The sequence below is a fragment of the Puma concolor genome, chromosome B2, assembly GCF_028749965.1.
Source record: "Puma concolor isolate L17-30 chromosome B2, mPumCon1.1.hap2, whole genome shotgun sequence".
Taxonomy (NCBI): domain Eukaryota; kingdom Metazoa; phylum Chordata; class Mammalia; order Carnivora; family Felidae; genus Puma; species Puma concolor.
Window position 1 is genome coordinate 82,741,775 of NC_141671.1, and position 23,905 is coordinate 82,765,679.

At 36.8% G+C, this 23,905-nt stretch overlaps 1 protein-coding gene across 7 annotated transcripts in view; it reads right to left on the reverse strand.

Annotated features, from left to right (window-relative positions):
* Positions 1–23,905, reverse strand: part of MAP3K7 (mitogen-activated protein kinase kinase kinase 7) — an 87,272-nt gene that overhangs the window by 59,591 nt on the left and 3,776 nt on the right. For all 7 annotated transcript variants that reach the window (XR_015251400.1, XR_015251397.1, XR_015251398.1 and 4 more), the window contains exons 2-5: positions 12,171–12,281; positions 8,207–8,272; positions 7,670–7,715; positions 6,456–6,594 (exon numbers count right to left, since the gene is read on the reverse strand). Coding sequence is in view for 2 of the 7 variants with exons in the window: in XM_025925168.2 (XP_025780953.1) it covers positions 6,456–6,594; positions 7,670–7,715; positions 8,207–8,272; positions 12,171–12,281 (362 nt within the window). In the remaining 5 variants the exon portion in view is untranslated. The remainder of the gene's footprint in view (positions 1–6,455; positions 6,595–7,669; positions 7,716–8,206; positions 8,273–12,170; positions 12,282–23,905) is intronic.

Consider the following 23,905-nt stretch of genomic DNA (forward strand, 5'->3'; position numbering starts at 1 on the left):
AGAGTCTTAAGCTTCTTATATCCCAATGTAACTTGTTAGTCCTATAAGAACTGAAATATATAAAGCATTCTGGAAGTGTAAAAAGACAATTTTTATTAGTTTGTTATTAAAGAGTTAATTAAACATTTAAAAATAAATGTGTGAGACACTCTCTAATATCCTTACCTAAAAGACTTATAGTCATGTTGGTTAATCTGTAAACAAGTAGAAATAATTCTTTATTTTGAATCCCCTTCTTACACGCAAAAAGGTATTTTTGTTTTATATGGCCAACATTTATCTTAATGTATGTTTACTCATTTTGTTTCACCATTCCTTCTTGAACCTTATACTTGTCTATGTAATCATTTTCTTTCTTTCCCAAATACCTTCAATTAAGGTCCATGTATTGTAAATTCTCTCAGGTTTTCTATCAAAATGTCTTTAACTTGCACCTTTCTCCTTAAAAATAATTTAGGGCAGGTACACAATTCTGCGTAGGTAACTATTTTTTCTCAGCTCTGTGAAGTTATGATTCTAGTTTTCTAGCTTTCATTAATGGTATTGGAAACTATACTTCAGTCTACCTGACAATCCTTTGTAGGTAATCTCTTTTCTGATTAACTGATTTAAAAATCTCCCCTTTGTTTTTGTTGTTCCGTAGCCTCCTTAAGGTGTGTCACAGAGTAGACTCCTTTTCATTTATCCTATTTACAATTCATAACTTTGTCCAGAAAATTCTTGGCCAATACCTTTTAAATTATAATCTCTTCCCATCCTATTTTCTTCACTGGAGTTCTATGTTGTTAGTCTTTTCCTTTTTCCTATGTTCCTTAACCTATCATTTTTCTCATCTATTTGTGTTGCATTCTGGGTAACTGCAGATATCTTACAGCTTACTGATTTTCTTGTCACCTATTCCAGATCTATTGAAATTTTTTAATTACTCCTAAATGTTGTGTTTAGTTCTTTTGGTCATTTTGAATAGTTTTTACTCCTTGAACATTTTAATTCCATTTTTTAAATTAGCATACTTATTTTATATTCCATATTGATAATTTCAAATATTTGGAGTCTTAATATTTGAGGGCTTAATTCTGTTCTATGTTATTTCTACTGACATTCACTCATGGTAACCTAAATGCTTACGGATGCGGTAATTTTTTTTTTTTTTTTTTTTGAGAGAGAGGGAGAGAGAGAGAGAGGGCATAGCACGCGTGAGCATAAGCAGAGGAGGAGCAGAGGTAGAGGAAGAAAAAGAATCTTAAGCAGGTTCCAAGTTCAGCATGGAGCCCAACACAAGGTTTAATCCCACAACCTGGGGATCATGGCCTGAGCCGAAATCAAGAATCGGACGCTCAACCAAGTCCAGCAGGCGCCCCACAGGTGTCGTAATCTTTATTGTGGCTTTATGATTTGATCAATTTTAATCTGCAATAATTAACAGTCTGGACTGAAAGAATAAGACTTTAAAATGGAATTTCACTTACTATTAGATGCCCTCCCTGGTACACTACCAATCCCCAAAACAGTTTTAACCTGTCTTGCTGGGATTTTTCTTGATTGTGCAAGTAGGGCAAATTCAAACTCACGACAGCAGGAAGGGAGACAGCTCTGTTAAGAAATAAGAAATAAAAGCTCTGCCTAGTTAGAAAACTGATTTTTTTCCCAGCCTACTTTTTTTTTTTTTTTTAATTTTTTTTCAACGTTTATTTATTTTTGGGACAGAGAGAGACAGAGCATGAACGGGGGAGGGGCAGAGAGAGAGGGAGACACAGAATCGGAAACAGGCTCCAGGCTCTGAGCCATCAGCCCAGAGCCCGACGCGGGGCTCGAACTCACGGATCGCGAGATTGTGACCTGGCTGAAGTCGGACGCTTAACCGACTGCGCCACCCAGGCGCCCCCCTAGCCTACTTTTAAGTTGTTCTCTCCAAAGACACTGACTTTATAGAGAGGTCTCAGGTCTGCTACTTTACCTGGTGCAGAACAAAGGACCTGTCTCCAGTTATATAAGAGCCATTAAAACTGGGGACTCTACATTTTTTATACTGAAAGAAGCTCACAGTAGAGTCCCTGGCTTCCAGGCTTGGTTTAATTCTTTCAGGATTCAGTTCTCTCCATCTTTTGCCCTGATGATTTCCCTCATCTTCTTGTGAGATCACCTCTGCATGTAAAAAGATGTTTGTTGCTGGGGCTCCTGGGTGGCTCAGCTGGTTGAGCATCTGACTTTGGCTCAGGTCATGATCTCATGGTTGGTGGGTTCAAGCCCCGCATAGGGCTCTGTGCAGACAGCTCGGAGCCTGGAGACTGCTTCGGATTCTGTGTCTCCCTCTCTCTCTCTGCTCTTCCCCCACTCATGCTCTGTTTCTCTCTTTCTCAAAAATAAATAAACATAAAAAATAAAAAAAAAAAAGAGGTCTGTTGTAATATGTAGTATCTCTGGGTGTTTGTTGTAGGATGATTTTTCAGTTGATCTGGTTTGCCACATTGCTGGAGGGTCAAAATTCTTACCATGTGAGCATAAGAATCAAAGCCACATTTGTATACAATTTCTATCAGCACACATAGGTTGTCAGGATTTAAATGCATAGCTTTAAAGGTTTCACTTTATGTGTTTTTCAAACTAGGGTATGAAACCTTGCAAGTATGTCAGTGTATGCCAAGGTAAGTGGTAGGGAGCCCACAGAGCCCCAGGTCAAAGCTAGCACTTCTCCCTGGACTATCACTTTTACACAGCTGTGAGTATTTCTAACATCCCAAGATTGACTTGAAAACAAACTACACAATATATGAAGTTGAATGCAAAATTTGCACGCAATATTCCTTAAGAAGGCTTATTGGGCTCTGTCCCTAGTAGAACACTGAAGTTATATCATTACTTTGTTCTAGGCAGTGGGAAAGTTTGAGAAGCACCAATTTTGGGCATTGAAAACTGTACAGAATCTCAAAATGTCAAGTGATTCAGTAGCATTGTATTTTCTAAAAACAGCTCTATAAATCAAGTCTTCCAAGTCTAAGATTGCTTACATGAACAGAAATAGTTTCAAATACTTGCTTAGAAAGTAATAAGAAATTCTGTTTATTAAAAATAAAGAGGTAAATATCTGAATATACTGACATGAAAAGATGTCCATGTAAGTGAAAAAAAGCAACATTATATATTACATAACCCATACACATGCTTAAAAAACGAAATAAGACCGAGGTTACCTTTGAGGAACAGAAACAGGAAGCAGGAAAATATTGCTTTATATTTTTCTGTGCTTTTTGAATTTGTTTTCAATCATGAATATATTTATTTGAAAATAACAACATACACTTTAATTAAAGAAAAAAGGTAAAATAAACCAATATAGAAGGAAAAATGATCTTTATTTTAAATGTCCTTATTATTAAAAAAAAATTTTTTTTAACGTTTATTCATTTTTAAGAAACAGAGACAGAGTGTGAGTGGGGGAGGGGCAGAAAGAGAGGGAGAAACAAACCAAAGCAGGCTCCAGGCTCTGAGCTGTCAGGACAAAGCCTGAGGGAGGGCTTGAACCCACAAACCATGAGATCATGAACTGAGCTGAAGTCAGATGCTTAAGCAACTGAGGTACCCAAGCACTCCTTAAATGTCCTTACTTTTAACGTCCTTCTAAAAAATTTTTTTTATGTTTAGAACGTGTGTACAGGAGGAACATAACTCTATTACAGTTAAAATGACCTAATGAAAGATTTCCAGAAAAATTTTCTGAACTTAAGATTCTGCCTTTCCTAAGTGCTTTATTAACCAAGTACAATCACCAAGTAGCATGCTCTTACTTGGGTTTTCCTCTTCATAACAAACAGAAAATAAAGATAATCTGTACCATCACATTGTAGTAATATTCGAAAGCAAAAATGGAATTCATTCAAATTATAAATTTTATAAATTCTTTGTATATAATTTTATACTAAAATTCTAACTGGAGAATTTCTTTTCAGTCCAGCATGACTAGGATAAACCAGATAAACTACTATATACATCTCCATTAGGTCACAAATACTATGCTAACTGAAGTGGAAAGAATGTTAAATGCAATTTATCTTTATATGTCCTTCAACAAAAAGTTTCCTGTTTTACTGTTCTTGTTCCAGCTCTACTCTTTACCCAAGATAAGAACTCTAACTGGTTTCCTTGTTTCATATTGGTATATCAAGGTAGTTTATTCTGAATGACTTTTATATTATTATTATTACAATTAGTACTCCTTTACTCATAAGATTTTGATAGGTCATCAGCCATGAGCATGACATTCAAGGTTCACTGAAATATGAACCTAAGTGATCTTTGCAGGCTTATATTCATTCATACAGCTGGGACCAAAACACATTTTTATTTCTGAAGTATTACACAAATGAACCTGCAAAAGAAGAATAAAATAGGGGTACAAACACAAGTCGATATTCTATAAAACACCTAACCAAATCATCAGTTGCCTTTTTTTTTTTTTAAGTTCAATTATTTTGGGGGGGGGGGCAGGCAGAGAGAGAGAGAGAGAGAGAGAGAGAGAGAATATCTCAAGCAGGTTCCACACTGTCCGTGCAGTTTGATGTGGGGCTTGAACTCAACGAACCATGAGATCATGACCTGAGCTGAAATCGAGTTGGAAGCTTAACCAACTGAGTCACCCATTCTGTGGAACTCCTCTCGACCAACGAATTCAGTTTTCCAGTGATAATAATAGAGCATGTGGACTTGTATATATAATTATTTATGTAAGCATAGCCATTCCAAAGAATTTTCTTCTCCCCACTACATTCTGAAAAATCAATTCTAACTCTAAAGCCCAATTTGTGCATTAAGTGCCCCAAAGACAATCTGCAATACTATAGGATGAGTACAATCAGAAGGATGACCAAGAGGAATGAATGACTTAGGCCAGACTTCTTGTAAGTATACTGATGGTATTTAAGACAAAAGGAAGAGTTCCTATACACAAATGATTTTAGTAGGACATATCCAGTCTAAGTAGGTTGGCTAAATAAACCTAACATTTATGGATTTATGGGGTATAGGTAGATGGAGAATGAAGGCAGTCACTTAAGTTGTATAATTATGGAATAGAAAAGATATTGGAAAACTGAAAGGACTTCCTTTCGTATTTTCATGTACATTGTTTTGTTATTCCAAAGCCAAAACATGCCCTAATAGAAGAAAAGGGATATTTTTGGAAGTTCCATCTGATGGTTTCTGGCTTCTCCAGAAAAAAGATGCTTTGTACCTGATGCTTGCCTGGATCCTTTGAATCAATAGTCAATTTGTTGTTGGATAAGAGCTATGATTCTCATGAGTTTGTTTTGATAATTCAGCTGTATGTTAATTAAGAGAGGAAAAACAGGACTCGATCTTCATAAACAGGAAAAAAAAAAGACAAAGTGATTTCTTCTTCACTAGGCAAAACAGGTTGCTAAGGTACTAGCCTCTGGAGTCAAGTTAAAAAAATTAAGGTGTCATGAATCTGGGTCTTAAACATTATTTGACCAGGGACCCGGGGAAAGAGAAATCAGTTTAAGCCTGGGAGTAGAAATAAGGTACACTAGTGAGAACAAGTGATTCCAAGAGCTGAAACCTATGTAGAATGTATCAGATTAGACATGAGAGTGACAAGTTGTACCCAGAAGGGGCACTTTAATGCTTTAAACCTGCATCAAGAGAACGGAATACTTGAAACTGATTTCCTAGGGGAAACCTCTTATATGAGGCTGATGTGGTGGCTGGGGGGTAGAGAACGAGAGAATGGCATGTGGAGACTCTGTCACAAGTGGATAAAGAAGAAAATAATCAGAGAGAAAAGGGAACAATACCTGTATGTTTTCTTTAACTGAATACCTATATAAACAACAACAAAAAAAAAACCCAAAGTTTCACCCTTTAAAATACTTATTCAGGGAACTGTGATCCTAGGATCCTCAATATGGAGAAATCCAGAAGATTTTCAATTTCTCCCCAGAGGCCAGAAACGTTCTTTTGCCTTCCTCTAAAAGGGCAAATAATAACCACTCTGTAAATTTTTGTAAAATGTCTACTATGTGTGGACATTGTGCTAGCTGTTAGGGATATAGTAGGGAACAAGACAAACTTGTCTCTGATCTCACGGAACTGTCTAGGGGCAATGATATATACAGCAGGCACAAAATAAATTTATAGTCTTACCAATTCTAGAAGTTTGCAAATCCATAGCAAGAATTATTAAAAATAAAAATTCAACTAAAATTAAAATCCTACTAAAGAGAACATTTTAAAATGCAAGCTTAAATAACTAAATAATGAAGGTGAGTTAAAAATAAACACTCTCAAACAAGCCAAAGGGAAGAGAAAAGAGAAAATCATGTGCAACAATTAGCTTGAATTAGAAAGTGGTGGTGGTGGGGGGGGGGGGGGGGGAGTGGTGTGGTGGAGGAATGGAGAGAGAGAGAAGGAGAGCAAGACACTGCACTATTAGAACTTACTTTGGTGGTTTCAGGTCCCTGTGAATTAGAGCTTTGGGTTGCATGCTGTGAAGATAAGCCACTCCTTGGGAACACTGTAAACACCAACTCATTGCGTGGGCAGCAGTGTAATATGGCAATGGTTCAGCTCCATGCAGCACTGCAAAAGAAAGGCACAAACTAAAAAGAACTTTATTGCATATAACAAAAGACACAGGGTGAATGCAAGCACTGTCGGAACACATGACCAGGTCTATTTCTACATATGTTCCCATCAGTCCTGCTTTTAATTATTTTCTAAATATAAAGATAGAAATATCTAGTAATTTCAAATGGATACATACCATATAAGTACCTAAAATCTAATAGTGCTTCTAGTAAAGGTTATATATATGCTCTATCTGGCAAAATCAATATATATTACCACTTTTCCACTGATAGATACTGTCTTTCACAAAATAATGTAAATTATAAACAATATGATAGCATACTATTGTAACAGAGATATAGAGAAGTAGTACAGAAGGAAACAAAACAATGCAAATCAAGATGTTTACAATTATGCTTTCTACAATAGCTAAAAACTAGAAATAGTTCAATCAAATAAAACAATGGGAGTATGAGAGCTACCCATTAACAATGATGAACACAGTAAATATAAATAAAAATTTAAATAAAATATTAACTTAAAAAATAGAATGCAACAATTTATTTTATATAAATGCAACAATATATTTACTACACGGTGTTTTGCAAGAGTGAAAAAGTTAGCTCTGTTCTATAAAAATAACTAAATGACACAGTGTCCTTCATTGTTAAAACGTTCTGTGAAGGGAGTTTTCACAATTTTATTTTTCTAAAGAGAGCAAATTATGCAGAATGAAATGGAAGTTTGGTTAAAGAGTTCTCAAATGAGGAGGCTCAAAGCTAAGAGAGGGCAAAAAACAAAAACACTAAAAGTATGAAGATATTTTAAAAGCTGTTTAAAAAGCAAATTTTACCTTACTTAAATGCTTTTAGTATTATGAAAAGTACCACTTAGACTTCTAAATTTCATATACCAATGCTGCAGCATTTCATCTTTTCATTTCTAATCTTTAGCAGATTTTTTTTTTTAATTACCTCCTTTTGGGATTCTGAGGGTAAACTGTGAAGAACATTAAGCAACTAACAGTGTATATTAAGATCTCTTCAATTTTATTCTACTAGATAAAGACAAGTCTAATGACACTCACCATTATATAAAGAGCCCCCTTCAGCATATTCCATCACAAGACACACCTAAAAGAAACACATGTCAGAATAATTAACTACAGTGTTGTGGCATCTTAGGTGATTTGGGCAAGATAGTTCAGTTCAATCTTTAATTTTATAAATGCATTAAAAATTCTTTTGGTCTCTAGTATGTGAATGGTATTAACAGAAAGAAAAGGGGACCCAAGACTCTGTCTTCTATACAAGGGGCCCACTGTCTAAGAGTGGAAATGAATGTGAACACATAATCACAAGATCTTTGAGAACTTTCTCCAGTGCTGAGTAGATGCTGTCACAGGATGTCCTAAATCTCATAACACGATGAGTTTACTGGATGAGACCACCTAAGATAATTCCTCCAATATACTGTGTTGTTAACAGACTAGAAACAAATACATAAAATGCAATTTTTTTGAAATAATCTAACAGCTCAAAACAGTTTCAAAAACTACATCCCCTCAAACATTTACCGTGTCACTGCTTACAGATGGGTGACAATGAAAAAGTGACAAACTTACTGGATTCAAGCAGGCCCCATACAGCTTTACAATATTAGGATGGTTCACGCGGGATAACTGTCGAAGCTGTAACAAATTAAGGTTTCTTTTAAAAGGTGCTAACTTATGAGAAACTGATTTCACAGCATCATTGTAATTTCATGGTTGTACAAAACATTAGTTCAATCACTCAACAGTCATCATTCACTATGTAAGCAGGCACTGTGGTCATAAATGCCTGCCCAGGATGGCAAAGATTCCCTGCCCTAGAGCTCTCACGCTTTAGTTGAGAGATGAACATGTAAACAAATAATTAAGGTAATGTGCAAAGTGCTGTAACAGGAGTTATGAACAAGTCATGGTAAGTACAAATAAGAATAAACTTTGCCAAGAAATGTTAGGACACTATCCCAGAGATGGCACTGAGCTGAGTTATTGAAGCCAGAAGAAGCCATATCATTGTCATCATCTTCATAACTATGGCTGAATAGTCTATCTACTCTGTGCCGGGCATTGGGGAGGTACTTTATAGATACCATATAATTCTCACAACTCTGCAAGATAGGTATTGTCATTTCTACCTTAAAAGAAGAGGGACCTTTAAGATAAAGCTCAGAGAGGGTTAAGTGAGCTGTTAAATATCGTACAGCTAGGAAGTGGTATAGCCAGGGTTTGAACTTTGGTTTATCTGACTTAAAATCTGCACTCTTTCTGCATATGTGTGCTGTCTTCCCTATTTCCTTCTCCTATCTCTTGAATTAATTGCCTCCTCTGCATTCCCACTACCATTGCCTTAGTAACATGACTGCTGTAGTAATTGCCGTGTGTTCTCCTAGCTATTCTTCCTACTTCCAGCTTTAATCTTCCCCAATCCAATGAATCACACTAAGGTCAGTAAGAGGTTTGGCTATACGGTTTCTCTTGCTCTACATCTCAAACATCTGTTTATGTGTCCCTCCAAACTGCACCTTACTCTCTTTCTTCTCTCTTTCATGTCTTCCTTTCTCTTCCTCTTATTATTTACATTATACTGCTGGCTCATATGAAGTCCAAAAAGATAAACCTTTTTACTATATGCTAGTAGAAAGCTGTATTTTTCTACAGCCAACATCTGTGTATTTTCAGTCTTAACACAAGAATATCACTATTTATTATATTCATTTATTATAAATACATATTTATTATATTTCATCTTAAGGTTCAGGACTGAGCTTCAGATAGCAGATTATGTAAGTATTCCTGCTCCCTCCTCAAATCCTACTAAAACATTAAAGGCATTTTTTCAAGGCACAAAGAAGTATAAAGACAATGTGAAATGAGAAGACAACAACACATTTTTGAAGTTGGAAAGCAAATGATTAGCAGTAACGGACACAGCAGATCTAAAAAAAAAAAAAGAAAAAGAAAAGAAAAGAAAAAATGAGAAGCAATGAGATTTATCTCATAAAATCTCCAAAGGGTTGGGAGTACCAGGTACCTATGCAAATAAGGCAATAATGGAACAGAGAGACTGGCTGAAAGGTAGACCAAAGATTCCCTCCCTTCCTGACTTCAAACAGCTTAGTGATGCCTCTGTATCATCCCAAAGATTAGAGGCTGTTTCTTTGATATAGCAAAGAGTCTCTGGATTGGGGGATACCAAAGAAAAGTAAGGAATGAGCTCAAAGTAGTTGCCTCTGAGAAGCAGAAAACTTGATGGGAAGGACGGTAAGGGAATAAAAGTTTCAAAGTAAGAACATGTAGAGGACTCACATCCAATGTGGCTGATCCAAAGCCCAGTGTGCATCTCTCTCCTCTAGTTTCTTCCCCTCCTTCTCTCCTTGGTTTCAGAAAGTCTAGGCTGTGGTTGTTGGGAGCCTAGAACTTCAACCAAAAGTACTGTACCCACTTGTTGGGGTAGAGGCCAGGGTGATGACACAAAGGAGTCTGAACCAGGCTCTCTGTCTGGGTCTTACTGAAAGTTTGTCTGAGAGACATAACTCAGTGGAAGGGATGACAAATTGAAGGTAGCAGCCTGTGAGAACACCTATTGCTCTTTTTAGGTAGGATGATAATATATAAAGAAAGAGCCAAGGTCTTTCCAGAAGTGACCTGATAGAATTCATCACGTGGTTTTCATAGGGGAGGTGCGCACTGGGCTAGTGCTATAAAGTCTTTATTAATTATTTATTTTATTTTTACACTTAAAAAATTTTTTTACTTATTTTTGAGAGAGAGAGAGACAGAGCACGAGCAGGGGAGGGGCAGAGAGACAGAGGGAGACACAGAATCCGAAGCCGGCTCCAGGCTTCGAGCTGTCAGCATAGATCCCAATGTGGCGCTGGAACTCACGGACTGCGAGATCATGACCTGGGCCGAAGTTGGACGCCCAGCCAACCTAGCCACCCAGGTGCCCCTATGTATTTTATTTTTAAATTCTGATGTCTGAATGTCTCTCTGGAAGAGATGTGTCTCTGATAAACTATCTGGAGTTGAGAGATGGGATTAGAAGGGATTGGCTGCAGGCAAGGGAGTCAAAGATCTGTAAATGAAAGAAATCGAATTTGAAGGTGAGAGAGACACACAGAGGAGGTGGGGTAGAGGGAAGACCAATTGCTTTGTGGGAGACTGGAGCCCAAGGTCTCAGAACTAATGAAGGAAGAAGTGTGTCCCAACCTTGTGAATCTCTTAAAAACCATTCAGTTGTACTTCCAGGTGAATTTTATGGTACATAAAATAAAGCTTTAAAAAAAGAAAAAAAAAAAAGAATATGTGGACTATTTGACAATCTCAATTATATGTATATATAACCTTGATAAAAAATTTTTATCCAAGCTATTATAATCTTTTCAAGTCCTGATTCCTAGTGTTTAACACATATGCTTTTACCTAGTTTTGTGAAAGTGCCAATACACTTTTAGACCTTATCTAAACCATAAACAAATATCATGAGTAAGGCAAGGCTGAGGCCAGACTCTCGGAGCATACTATTAGAGATCATCTTTTCTTCATGATGACCCCAAACTATCAACATTTCTCAACTCATTCAATTAATTACAAAAATCCACTTCGTCATATCCCAACTAGGTTCTCAGTCTCTATGTTATACATTTAAAAATATCATAAAGTATACTTTGAAATTATAATTAAATATAATCACAAACAAATTCAGAAAGGTTTGTAAGATAAAGACCACTTATCCACTGGTTAAAAAGTGATAAAACCACTGATATTTTTTTAAAGTTTATTTTTGAGAGAGAGAGGCAGAAGAGAGCTGTGCATGAGTTGGAAAGGGGCAAAGAGAGAAAGAATCCAAGCAGGCTCTGCAAGAACGTCTCAGAGCCTGACATGTGGCTCTAACCCACAAACCATGAGTTCATGACCTGAGCAGAAACCAGTCAGACCCTTAATCGACTGAGCCACCCAGGCACCCCAAAACCGGACTTAATGAACTACTATAATTTAATATACAACATAGTACAAAATTAAGAATAAATCTGACAATAGAATAATCTCAATTACTGAATTCTCCATCATCAAATCTGTAAGAGAATAGTTGTAGATTTTCATGCTAAATGTGAAATAATCAAATTTGAAATTTTTCCCTGTAAAATGATCTCATTTGAATTTCTAAAAATATTCAGTCAAAAATGAATGCATAAAATTTCCCTTAATTTTAGATAATGGGAGAAAATATCATTTCTTTTCTATTTTAAAATTTAAATTCTGTGTCTTGAAATAGATCTGAATTACATGGATGAGACTATATTTTAATAAAGGGATGATTCACTTATGTAGTTAGTTAAGAGTCTTTTCCTCTACTTTTTAATCAGAATTAAGAGTGTGAATGAAAAATGTTTCCATGGCATTATCTTTGGATCTACCAAATTGCTGAGGTTGAAGTATACAGAGAAGTGACAACTGAAAAACAACTTCTTTCACAATATTAAATTCATAGAGTATCTTAGGTAAAGAATTACACAATGGAAATAAGATCTCAACTTACCTCTACAATAAAAGCTTTCCTCTCAGATTCACTTTCTATTTGTTTAATGGCAACATCTTTTGCTCTCCATTTAGCTTTGCAGACTACTCCAAAGGCTCCTCTTCCAACAACCTGAGTTAAAAAAAACAAAAACAAAAACAACAACAACAAATCACCCATGAGAATCAGAAATAAATAGATCCAGCCCAACATATAACACTGAAGCTGACTTGAAAGATTTGGAAATGATTTTAGAAATCATCACTCTCTGGATTTGCCACTGAGCATGTATGAAGTTTCACTGAAGTGAGAAAATAATGAACTTGTCTCTATCTTTTGAAAGTTTATGACCTAGACAGCTCTTCATTGTCAAGTAAAACCAAAACAACAAATAAAAAAGACTCCTGGAACAAGAAGAAAAAAAGAAAAGAAAAGAAAAGAAAAGAAAAGAAAAGAAAAGAAAAGAAAAGAAAAGAGACAAGATGAACAAGGAGAGAGAGAGATGGTTTGGGAAAAGAAAAATAAAAAGCAGGAACATACAATCGTTGTTTAAGCTATCATACTTATGAAATTAAAAATAGCTTTTGAATAATTCAATAAGGGTATGAAACAGAGGGAAAGGACAAAAATACGGATGATAAAAGACTGGCCCCTGTGACGGTAGACAAAACTTAGTATTACCTATATAATGGAATACACTTGGAATCCATCAAGAAAAAGAAATGAACTGCTGATTGATAAATGCTACAACATGGATGAACTTCAAAAAACACTGTGCTAAATGAAAGAAGCTACATACAAGAGATCACACACTATGATTCCACTGACGTGAAATGTCCAGAAAAGGTAAATCCATACAGATAGAAAGTAGATCAGTGGTTGCCTAGAAGTGAGAGTGAAAATTGGGATTAACTGTAAATGGGTAGGAGGAATATTACCAAGGGGGTGAAAATGTCTGAAAACTGATTTATGATGATGGGTGCATAACTTGGCATATTTGTACAAACGACCGAATACTTCAAATTGGTGAATTTCATAATATGTAAAATATTTCATTAAAGTTATTTTTTTTAAGTTATAAAAGGTGGGCCATGTATTTTATTATTGTTGAAAGCTAACTGATAGGGACCTCATGGGTTCATTGCTCTCTCATGCTATTTGCTTTACTTTTACAAATGTTTGAAATTTGCCATAATATAAAAACAACAGAATAGCTTTTGAAGCTTGTTAAGATTTTATTATTGTAAACGACCTTAGTTAAGTGCCATCTACTCCAATTTTTCAGCTTCCAATGTATCTAAGTACCTTGTGGCAATGCTTTTTCCTTAAGTGAAATATCTGTCTACACCTCTCATTTATGTACTTTCTATGTTTTGCTTTCATACATTACCTCATTTACACAACCATAGGAGGTACATATAATGTTATTCTTATTTTAAAGATAAAGCTTCTAGCTTTAAAGAGGTCAACTAACTTGCTCAAAGCTGTATTAGTTAGTAAAGAGCAAGTACGTATTGATCCCAGAGAAGTTAACACCAGAATGTGAAGGATCCTAATATGTACACATATAACTCTATTCTATGCCAGAACAGGGGGCACAGAGAGAGGGAGACACAGAATTTGAAGGAAGCTCCAGGCTCTGAGCTGTCAGCACAGAGCCCTACGTGAAGCTCAAACCAATGAACCGTGAGATTGTGACCGGAGCCAAAGCCAGATGCTTAACCGACTGAGCCACCCAGACACCCCGAGGAGCTTTCACTTTAGACAAACTTACAAGAACAAATCCATGGGCACAAAGCTCTTCTGTAACAAAGTTGGCTCTAGCTAGGCGGATCAGATAATTTATTATTTACATCAGAACTCTTTTTAGAGTAAGAAGTAAGTGCCAATAATAACCACGAGGACAGTAGCTGTAAATGGGGCTGTATGGCCAGTTTAGCAATAGCTCAAATTCTATTTCATACATTACACAAAACAGTATGGCTATTTCTCATGTTACACAATGTATAAAAACACCCAAATGGTTAACATTTACTGAATGTTTCCATTTTATTTTATTTTGTCATCTCTAAGTATTTTTTGTTTTCAATTTTAATTCCAGTATAGTTAACATATGGTGTTATATTAACTTCAAGTGTACACTACAGTGATTCAAGAATTCTACACATTATTCAGTGTTCATCATGATAAGTGTACTCTTTAATCCCCTTCATAAATCCACCTCTCCTCTGGTAATCATCAGTTTGCTCTCTTGGCATTTCTCTTGTTTTTTCCCTTTGCTCCTTTCTTTTTTTTTTTTAATTTTTTAAATGTTCTATATATTTTTGAGAAGAAAGCACAAGTGGGGAAGGGACAGAGAAAGGGGAACAGAAGATCTGAAGCAGGATCTGTGCTGACAGCAGCAAACCCAATGAGGGTCTCAAACTCACAAACTGTGAGATCATGACCTGAGCTGATGTCAGATGCTCAACCAACTGAGCCACCCAGGTGCTGCCTACATTTTGTTTCTTAAATTCCACACATGAGTGAAATTATATGGTATCTGTCTCTGACTTATTTCACTTAGCATAATACTCTCTAGCTCTATCCAGGTTGCAAATGGCAAGGTTTCACTGTTTTTTCTTTATGGCTGAATAATATTCCATCACGCGCGCGTGTGTGTGTGTGTGTGTGTGTGTGTGTGTGTGTGTATCACATCTTCCTTATCCATTCATTTATCAATGGACACTTGGGCTACTTCCATATCTTGACTATGGTAAATAATGCTGCAATAAACATAAGGGTTCATGTATCCCTTTTTAGGGTAAATACCCAGTATACTGCAATTACTGGATCACAGGGCAGTTCTATTTTTAACCTTTTTTTTTTTTTAATTTTTTTTCAACGTTTTTTAATTTATTTTTGGGAGAGAGACAGAGCATGAACGGGGGAGGGGCAGAGAGAGAGGGAGACACAGAATCTGAAACAGGCTCCAGGCTCCGAGCCATCAGCCCAGAGCCTGATGCGGGGCTTGAACTCACGGACCGCGAGATTGTGACCTGGCTGAAGTCGGACGCTTAACCAACTGCGCCACCCAGGTGCCTCTATTTTTAACCTTTTAAGGAGCTTCCATACTATTTTTCACAGTGGCTATACCAGTTTGCATTCCCACCAATAGAGCATTAGGGTTCCTTTTTTCTCAACATCCTCACCAATATTTGTTTTTTGTTTTTGAGTTTAGCTACTCTGACAGGTGTGAGGTGATATCTCATTATAGTTTTGACTTGCATTTCCCTGATGATGGGTGATGCTAAGCATCTTTTCATGTGTCTGTTGGCTATCTGGATGTCTTCTTTGAAAAAATGTCTGTTTACGTATTCAGCCCATTTTTTAATTGGGTTCTTTGTTTTTTGGGTGTTGAGTTGTATCTCTCATATGAGAAAGAAACCGACATCAGTCATTTGCACTAGTCATCCAGTTACTTTAACATGAATGGGTATTGACTAAACCTGGCACCATCAGAGTAATGGAAAGAGCACACCCGGGCTCTGAAATCCAACAGACTCGAGTTTGAATAAAGGTTCTACCTATTAGCTATTAGTGCTGGGCAGAGTAACATCTCCGAGCTTCTGTTTTCTCAGCAGTAAAGGGGAGATGCTTACAATCTCCTCAGTGGTATCTACAGGATTCATACTCAAACCAAAACCATGTAGTTTCTTATATCCTACAAAAGAATAATAAGTGCTTAGAGTTAGGTATGAATCAATGTAAGGAGCTGTACAATTAACCATGATGAATAGCAAACAGGTCTTTAAAACAAATTTCAACTTTACGGCAACATTAGACTAAGAAGGTATGGATGGAGAACAGATTACCTATTGATATGATAATGAAATAATGATTATGAATTCAAAACATTCTTCAACCATGTATTTACAAAGCAACTGTACTTAGGTGTCCTCCTGTTTCATTTTCCTATTTTAAGTAAAGTCCACATAGGGATTCCAAACATTATATTTGTAGATCATTCGCTTGTCACAAAAACCGTTAGGTGTTATATGACTAGTTGTGATGCACAAGTGCCATCTAGTGCTGAGATGATGGCTGACTCTGAGTTTTCAACTTAAAATCTTGGGAACAAAATGTGGAGAAATAAGGACATGAAAAACCTTCTTCTATTTGCTCAAGAAAGCAGCAATTTTTTGAAACACTTTGAAATATAAAATAGGCACATTTATGTAAGAAGAGAGCCAATGGCTTTAAGAAGCCTCCATTCATGTTAGGGGTCCAAGATATTTCACATGTATGGTGAAACAACAGATATAAAATGATAGTAAAGAAAGTACAAGATGCCTAAGGTTGTACACATAAAGTGAAATGCATGATTAAAAAAAATAATAACTGAATTCAAAGGAGTGAGGTTAGAGGCACTGGGTGTTATATGTAGGGGATGAATCACTGGATTCTACTCCTGAAATCATTATTGTACTATATACTAACTTGAATATAAATTAAAAAATAAATAAGTACATTAAAAAAAAAAGGAAGCAGAGTCAATGCTTAAAGAATTAAACCTTTGTGTATCTAATGATTCTGAACACTAATTCCAATGAACGAAAGGGGTTTTTCCCAACCACCAAAGAAATTCTCAGATACCAACCAGCTGGGTGTCCTACAATTCAATTCAACTCTGACACTATCTACCTGGACACAGTATCAGATCCTGCAGGTTAAGGGCTCAGGTCTATAAGACTGTCCCTCCTTCCACAACTTCAGATGCCAGTCACAAGTCCAGGATGTCACTTGTGCTTCTGACCAATGGCTACAGATTGGAGGTTCCAATGACTCCCTCCTTGGGTTCAATCAATTTGCTGGAGTGGCTCACAAAACTGAAACATTTTCCTTACTGTATTACCAGTTTATTATAAAAGGACATAACCCAGGAACTGCCAGACAGAAGAGAACCAGAGTGCAAGATATGCAGAAAGCGTGCAAAGCTTCCATAACCTCTCTAGGCAAGTCACTCTCCTTGAACCTCTATGTGTTCACCAACCTGGAAGTTCTCCAACCCTGGCCTTTTGGGTTTTTATGGAGGCTTCATTAGACAGGTATGATTGATTACATCTTTGGTCAATGGCAAATGATCTGACCTCCAGCTCCTCTCCTTTCTACACTCCCCTCTTTGGAGGTCAGGGGGATGGGACTGAAAGTTCCAACCCTCTAACCAAAAAGTAGGTTCTCCTAGCAACTAGCCCCCATCCTGTGGTAGGGTTAAAAAGTGCCCTCAACAGGGGCGTCTGGGTGGCTCAGGCGGTTAAGCGTCCGACTTCGGCTCAGGTCATGTTCTCACAGTTTGTGAGTTCGAGCCCCGCGTCGGGCTCTGTGCTGACAGCTCAGAGCCTGGAGCCTGTTTCAGATTCTGTGTCTCCCACTCTCTGACCCTCCCCTGTTCATGCTCTGTCTCTCCCTGTCTCAAAAATAAATAAAAAGTTAAAAAAAAATTTAAAAAAAATTGACTTTTGCCTTCATGGAATAAAAGTGAGGTAGAGAAAAAATTCAAGACAACACAACAGTACTTAAATAATTTTTTAAATACTAGCTTAAGTGAGCCAAAGGTAAGTCTATAATGGTGGTTAAAGAAACACCCAACCCCTTCAGGGATAGGCTTAGAGATTCAGGACAGGCTTAGGAATTTGAGGGCAGAAAGGACTTATCCTTCCCACTTCTCAAAGAGATTTTTAAGAGAGGGCAGCCTCATACAGCTCAGCCACCCTGAAAAGCTACAGATGATTAAAAATGCAAGGGGAGAGGGCCTAGATGGCTTAGTTGGTTAAGCATCCCACTCTTCATTTTGGCTCAGGTCATGATCTTGCAGTTTGTGGGATCAAGCCCTGTGTCAGGCTCCAAGGTGACATCACCGAGCTTGCTTGGGATTCTCTCTCTCCCAACAGAATATGGAAATGATAACAACAACAACAACAACAACAACAAAAACCGCAAAACAAAACAAAACAAACTCTTGCCAAAAATTCTTGCCAAAAGAAAAGTGAAGAAACTGAAATTAGAGTCTCTTGGACTATAGGGAGGAGGCTGTTTTAGGGCAGAATGTTGGAACCTGTATCTCAGGCTGTGGGATAGTAGATAGCTCAAATACAGGGAGCTAAATACAGAGATCAGCTGAGTTTTGGAGAATCAATGAAGGCCAAAGGGGAAGGCCTAGTCAGTAAGCAAGGGAGAAATGGGTAAGTTCTCCTTTCAAAGGTGTGAAGGTAAGGATCATACCAAGAAAACAATGAACTTCATTTGTTTACTCCTTAAATCAGTAGTTTTTGAACGTCTACTATATTCAGCTACCATTTAGCTTATCAGAGATATAGCAATAAATAAGACAAAGACTATGATCTACATGGAGTGTGTTTTCAATTAATGGAGGGGAAAGATAATCAATAGGCAAAAAGATGGATAAAAGAAGAATATCAGATTGCAAAAAAATGCTATGTAGAGAACAAAAAAGGAGGATGATAGGACAAAGAGACTGGTGGAAGCTTTGGGACAGATAGCATGGGAAGGCCATCTGAGGAGGTTACTAACTTGATATTTGAATGATACAAGGAACCAACCAAAGAAGAAGAAACAAGTAATCAGAAGGCCCTAAGGGGAAAAAAACCCTCATTCCCTATTCAATAATATTTCAACCTCAGCTATAGATTAGGTGCTACCTTAGACACTCAAGATATAGAAGTGAACAAAATAAACCATAATTTTTGTTTCTACTGCTTATATTCTTGTGGAGAGAGACAAAGTAAAAACGTAGTATCTGGTAAATAACCAGTGTGCTAAAAAGTAAAGGAACAAAATCTTGTGTGTGTGTACACACATGTATGCACTACCCCCACCCAATTTTAAACAGTCGTCCTGTAAAGCCGCACTGGGAAAGGAGACATTTTAGTGATGACCTAGAGAAATACTTGGAGTGTTTCGTGTGGGCGGTGCATAGTGGGAGAAGGGAAGAGAGATACAAGATAAGACTGGAGAGACAGGCAGAATCTACATCCTGAATGGCTTTCTGCATCACAAAAAGGAGTTTGGATTTCAGTCTAAGTGCAATAGGAAGCAACAGGAGAAATTTAAGAAGGAAAGATGTGATACGATTTTACATTAAAAAAATAATTCTAGCTCTTATGTGAAAAATGGATTTTAGGGAAGCTAGAATATATACAGAGACCAGATAGAAGGCTAATAGCAGCCCAAGTAAGAAAGAATAGCTGTGAGGACAAGGCTGAAGGCAGTGCAGAAAAACGGGCAGATCCAGGATATGTTTTATAGGTAGGGTCAAAAGAGCTTGCTGATGGCATGCATGTATGCAGGAGGGGCAGAGAGGAAGAGATGAATCAAGGATAACGTCTAGGTTAGGCAACAGTTTAATGAAGGAAAACAAAGAACAGAGCAAGCAGATTTTTTTTTTTTAATAACACAGAGGTGTGTTTTAGTCATACAAAGTTTAAGATGTCTATTAGATATCCAAGGGGAGATATCAAGAAAGAAAATAGAAACATGAGTCAAGGAGAAGTCAGGCAGGCAAATCATCAGCATTTAGTTGATTATCTCTGGTCAATCAACTGGATGAGAGATTACCAAAAAATACTATGGGGCACTGGAACTGAGCTCTGAAGAACTTCTATATCTAGAAAACAGAGGAGAAAGAACCAGCAAAAACTGGAAAGAACAGTCAATAATATAGCAGGCAAACCAGAAGAGTATCTCAAGAAGCCAAGGGAAGACTTCCAAAATGAAAGCAAATGCAAAAACAGCAAAAGCATTAATCCAATGGCTCTCAAAATGGATCAAAAGCATCAGCATGACCTGGAAATTTGTGAAAAATATAAATCCCCAGGTTCCAACCCAAAAGTACTGAGTCTGAGGGTAGGGCCCAGCAATCTGTGTTTTAAGAAACTCTGCAGGTGATTCTGGTTTGAGAACAATTTTAGGTTATATTAAAAACATAACTAACGGTGAAACAAGGGACTTCGGTGGAAACCATCACATAGATCAGTGAGCTCTCAACTGCTGTGGATATTATTTTTTCTTTTTTTTTTTTTTTTAATGTTTATTTCTGAGAGAGACAGTGTGAGTGGGGGAGGTACAGAGAAAGACAGAGGGAGACACAGAATCTGAAGCAGGCTCCAGGCTCTGAGCTGTCAGTACAGGGTTCAAACCCATGAATGGTGAGATCATGACCTTAGCTGAAGTCAGATGAGAGTCATTACCTGAGCCGAAGTCCAATGCTCAACTAACTGAGCCACCCAGGCGCCCCTGCTGTGGATATTACTTATCAAAGTTTTCCAGAGCACTAAATGCCATCTTGGGCATGAAGAAAGAAAAAGGGGGATTCTTGTGAACAACCCAATGTTTTTCTTGAAACACAGATTGACAGAAATGAGTGACATAGAGGGCAAATTCAGACACACTGGCATCTGAGGCATGAAAATCCTCATATTCAAACTAAAAACAAGGAAAGGAAGTTACTTTTTACTTACTATCTAACTTCTAATTCAAGTTCACAAATCAAATATGTTTTTTGGATTGCATTCATATCTGAATAATGACACATTGTCATTAACAATTATTTTGAATTTACTGCTTTCCCCAAAGACCAATTTCCACCAAGAGTGTAAAAAAGGGCACACATCTAAATTATAAGTATCTCCCCATCACTTGCATCCATACAAAACGGTGAACCTAGAAATAAATATTAGATATTTTTCACAGTCCCTCATCTGTAAAAATAGAAGAACAGAGGAATGCAAAGAGGACTTTGGTTTTAAAAGGGAAGTCAACCTAGAATTATTTCCTTCTAAATTTATGAATGCTTTCTAAATTATTCTTAGATTAATTCTCTTATGATGTGCATCTTTCCCCCTGTGGTGTAGTGATTTTGGGTCCACGACTTTAATCTCAAATTTTAAAGCAGGTTTAAATGTATTTTTTAAATAAAAATAGAACAGAAGAATATGAGATAGTATGTAAAATATTTCCATATAATTAGTATTAAAAAGCACAAGTATCAAAATCAGAATTCATTTTGTGTGTTTAAAGAAAGCAACTCCTTTAAAAACTGATTTCTTGATGATGAGTGATGTTGAGCATTTTTTCATGGGTCAGTGAGGACTTTAAGATACAAAACAGATGAACATAAGGGAAGGGAAGCAAAAATAATATAAAAACAGGGAAAGGAACAAAACATAAGAGACTCTTAAATATAGAGAACAAACAAAGGGTTACTGGAGGGGTTTTGGGAGGGGAGGTGGGCTAAATGGGTAAGGGGCATTAAGGAATCTAGTCCTGAAATCATTGTTGCACTATATGATAACTAACTTGAATGTAAATTTAAAAAAATAAATTAAATTTTAAAAAAAGCTAATTTCTTCAGGATGGAAGACTATTCTTTCATCCAAGTCATGTTATTAAAAACAAACACAAACCCACCTGAACTACACTAAACGGGAAAGGATGACCTTGTGTTCTTAATTTACTATGAAATAATTCTTCTTAATTGTCCCCAATTCATGTTATTTTTAGTTCAGTGACTATAGTTGTCACTTTGGTTTGGCCCTGCTCTTTGGACTATGTGAATGGATCCTGGCTACGTTGCCACTGCTCTGGCTAGAAATTTGGAACATGACAGAACAAGCATAGATCATATATTTATTTGTTAGAACTTAGAGCCTCCAACTATTTCAGAACTTAGAACTTCAATATCTATTAATACACTGTGGCAGAGGAGAACTGCCATCTGCTGACAAGACAGACTTGATAACATGAAAGTAAAGCTTTTATTATTCAAACTTACTTTTGAATTTTTGTGCAATCTTTTAAAACCTGCCACAGACACCTGACACAGTTAGTAGGCCTTTCTTTCAAATACATGCCCATGTCATCTTCTAAGCTACACAGGCACAATTTAAGAGTTATCGTGTGACTATCTCTTTACTGTGGTAACAATTCCAGATTTCTAATGAAATCAATGATCATTAAGTTTCACATGAAGAGTTTATTAATAATTTTGGATATCCCACAATTAAATACTGAGTATAACAAATCTACAGACTCAGTTTAAGAAGACCACTATAAATAAGGTTTTTCTCCAATATCAGATGCCTATTTACCTCTAAAAACTACAAAATATCATGGCCAAAATTCTTTCTAGATTTCCATTTAAAACAAAACTTTTGGGTCTCTATAATGAAGCTTAAGAACATATAAACAATGCAGTGATTATATGTGCCTTGCTTAGATTACACTTGAGGTCCACACTGTGGGTCTCCCTTTTAAAAAGCATCCATGCCAAAAATAGGGTCTTTGTAACATTTTAGTAGAAGCCCACCAATACATGGTTTACTTACAGCACCTGCCCCTTTACAGCATTTTTTACCCCAAATGAACATATTTGCTAGGTATAATAGTAATGGAATCAACATTTGGAAAGAGAATCAGATTTCATTTCTAGTGTAAATGCTGCCTTAGCCAAATCACAAACTTACTGCAACCTCTGGTTTTATCACATCAATGTAAAAGAACTAGATGAGCACTAAATCCTCACAATTATGCTGTGATAACTTCATTTACTCATTCAACAAATATTTATTGAAAAACATGGTGCTAGGGGCGCCTGGGTGGCTCAGTCGGTTGAGCGTCCGACTTCGGCTCAGGTCATGATCTCACGGTCCGTGAGTTCAAGCCCCGCGTCGGGCTCTGTGCTGACCGCTCAGAGCCTGGAGCCTGTTTCAGATTCTGTGTCTCCCTCTCTCTGTGACCCTCCCCTGTTCATGCTCTGTCTCTCTCTGTCTCAAAAATGAATAAAACGTTAAAAAAAAAAAAAATTTTTTTAAAAATTAAAAAAAAAAAAAAGAAAAACATGGTGCTAGACATTGGGGTTACAAGTGTGAATAAGGCACCTTACATTGTGCTGCGGGATACACAATTTTGCCTACTGGTAAGTGCCACAAAGGATAATAGAAGTGACAAAATCTAGGTTGCTCAGGGAAAGTTTCCCTGTGGAATAAACATTTGAGGTGAGACTTGAATGGTGAGAGGTGCCAGCTATGTGAAGTTCTTGAGGGAAAAGCATGCTGGGCAGGGGAGGGAACAACTGCAAAGACAATTCACCTTTGTGCCTTTCCCAATCTATGATGCTTACTTTATTCAAAATCTATTTTCAAATTATTTTCCATTCAACAAAGTGTTCTGTGATTAACCCTACTTTCAAATTATAGCTTCAGTGCTCAGTTTACATTATAGTCATAGTTCTAAATTAGTGGTTCTGAAAATGTTAATTATTAACTGTTCTGTGTTTATTCTAGCCTCCTAATAATAAAAAATTTCAAGGAGAGAATCCTAGAATTCTTCTGTTCATCTTCCACAGTACCTTAGCAATATTGTGCACAGAAGAGAATGTTCATTACATGTGTAGCACCAACTACTGCAAAGGAAATCAATATTTTGTTTCTCCATTTTCAGAATAAGGTTTGGTCAGAGTGCTTCAGAAAGAAACAAAGCAACACTCTAAACTTAGTAGAAAGAGTAAGTGACTCATGAGTAAGAAATCTCAAATTCAATTCTCAGCTCTACCATTTACTTACACAAGAGGTTTCTAGTAAATCAATCTCTATGACCACTGTCAATATCTGTAAAATGGGGATATTTGTCCTGTCTAACCAGGATTAGTTGGTTACCAACTACCTTCCACAAGAGATCATATGACACTTATTGTGGAAACA